The following is a 1,441-nucleotide window of genomic DNA, read 5'->3' as shown; positions in this document are numbered from 1 at the left end:
CACCGATGTATTCCTGCAGCCGCAATAAAGACTTAAAAAAAGCACCCTCGCTGCTGCTGGAAAGGCTTTCTGCACCCCTGGGGTGGTGGGGAGGGCTGGGAAGGGGCACAGCCCCGGCTCTGCAAGCAGGAGGAGGAGGAGGAGGATAGAGAGGAGGAGGAGGAGGAGAAAGAGGTCCCAGCTCTAGTCCTGGGAGCTAACAGTCTAAAAAATTAAGTAAGAACACTGAAAACATTCATCAGCTGCCCCCAAAGATGGCTCTCTGTGGGTATTCAGATATTCAGCTAGCTGGAGGCACTAGCCCATCACCCGAGATGGGGCCCCCGGGCACCCCCGCAGCCCCAGCTTCCCCGCTCCGTACCCCAAACCCTGCTCCCCTGCCCGTATGAGACCCCCGCAGCCTCCCCAGCTGCCTGCCAAGCTGAGCCCTGCCAAGCACCGGCTGAGTTTTGGGGGTGCTGCGGGCAAAGCGGCCCCAGGTTGAGAGGCAGGAAGATGGCAAACCCAGCCGGGAAAACGACGGGAAAAATCCCCCGAGCCCAAATTTGGTGTTTTTTGGCAGGAGAACAAGATCTATATATACTAAGGAAAGCAGATAATGATACCTTGGCACGCAGAGCTGTGCCGTGCAAAGGTAAACCAGCAGATTAAAACAGCCCGTACAACACGGATGGGCTGAAGTGATAGTCAAAGGAAAACAGTAAATGAAATAAAGGGATACAAAAGGAGCAACGGCCTTACCAACGGGGCAGAGGGCCTCCATCCGAAAAGGGAAAGCTCTGCAAGGCACAGAGGATTAATGGGCAGAGGCGGGGGAAATAAATTTGAAGCTAATTAAGGCCCCAGAGTAATTACTTTGCGGGCAGCGTTAGCAGTTGAGTTGCCACACTCACCTGACCTGACCATAAGCGAAAACGAGAAGAAACCCTCTTTCGTGCTGGTTCCTCTCTGTACTGGGGAGCGTCAGTAGCCCCCAGGTCTCTGCTCGGTTTCCCCACGATGTGAGACTTGAGATGGATTTGGCTGGCACGGCACGGGATGGAGGGGGGGATTGCGCCCTGGGCTGCAGGCAGGTCGGTCCCTGCCGGTGTCCCTCCGGCAGCCGCAACGCCGACAACCTCATCTCCGGCAAGATGGGGGGATCAGCAAAGACCGTCCTCCTCCCTCCCCACCCGGGAGCCTGCGGTGGACGCTGACGGTGCTCCAGAGCTGCCGTCATCGCTCAAACCATTTCCTAGCAAACACATCACCTGGGCCACCACCTTTGACCGCGGCTATCATTGCTAGCAAAGTTACCTAAGGATCGTGCAACCCCCCCTGCTCTGGGGCTGCTGAGACCCCGAAACCCTGCCAGAAACAGAGCGGGGACCACGCTCGGATGCTGCCTGCGTTTTGGCCGGGGCAGGGTGGGCAGCTTGCGCTAAGGACGGGCAGCGCCGCT

At 57.7% G+C, this 1,441-nt stretch overlaps 1 protein-coding gene across 1 annotated transcript in view; it reads left to right on the top strand.

The window, feature by feature from the left end:
• GC (group-specific component (vitamin D binding protein)) overlaps positions 1–1,196 on the top strand; it is a 6,762-nt gene extending 5,566 nt beyond the window's left edge. Inside the window, exon 10 of the mRNA XM_009324050.1 lies at positions 1,074–1,196. Coding sequence (XP_009322325.1) covers positions 1,074–1,196 — 123 coding nt within the window. The remainder of the gene's footprint in view (positions 1–1,073) is intronic.
• The last annotated feature ends 245 nt before the right edge of the window (positions 1,197–1,441 follow it).

The sequence above is a fragment of the Pygoscelis adeliae genome, unplaced genomic scaffold (genome assembly GCF_000699105.1).
Source record: "Pygoscelis adeliae isolate BGI_AS28 unplaced genomic scaffold, ASM69910v1 Scaffold55, whole genome shotgun sequence".
In the NCBI taxonomy this organism is placed as follows: domain Eukaryota; kingdom Metazoa; phylum Chordata; class Aves; order Sphenisciformes; family Spheniscidae; genus Pygoscelis; species Pygoscelis adeliae.
This window is presented reverse-complemented; position numbering and strand designations above follow the sequence as displayed.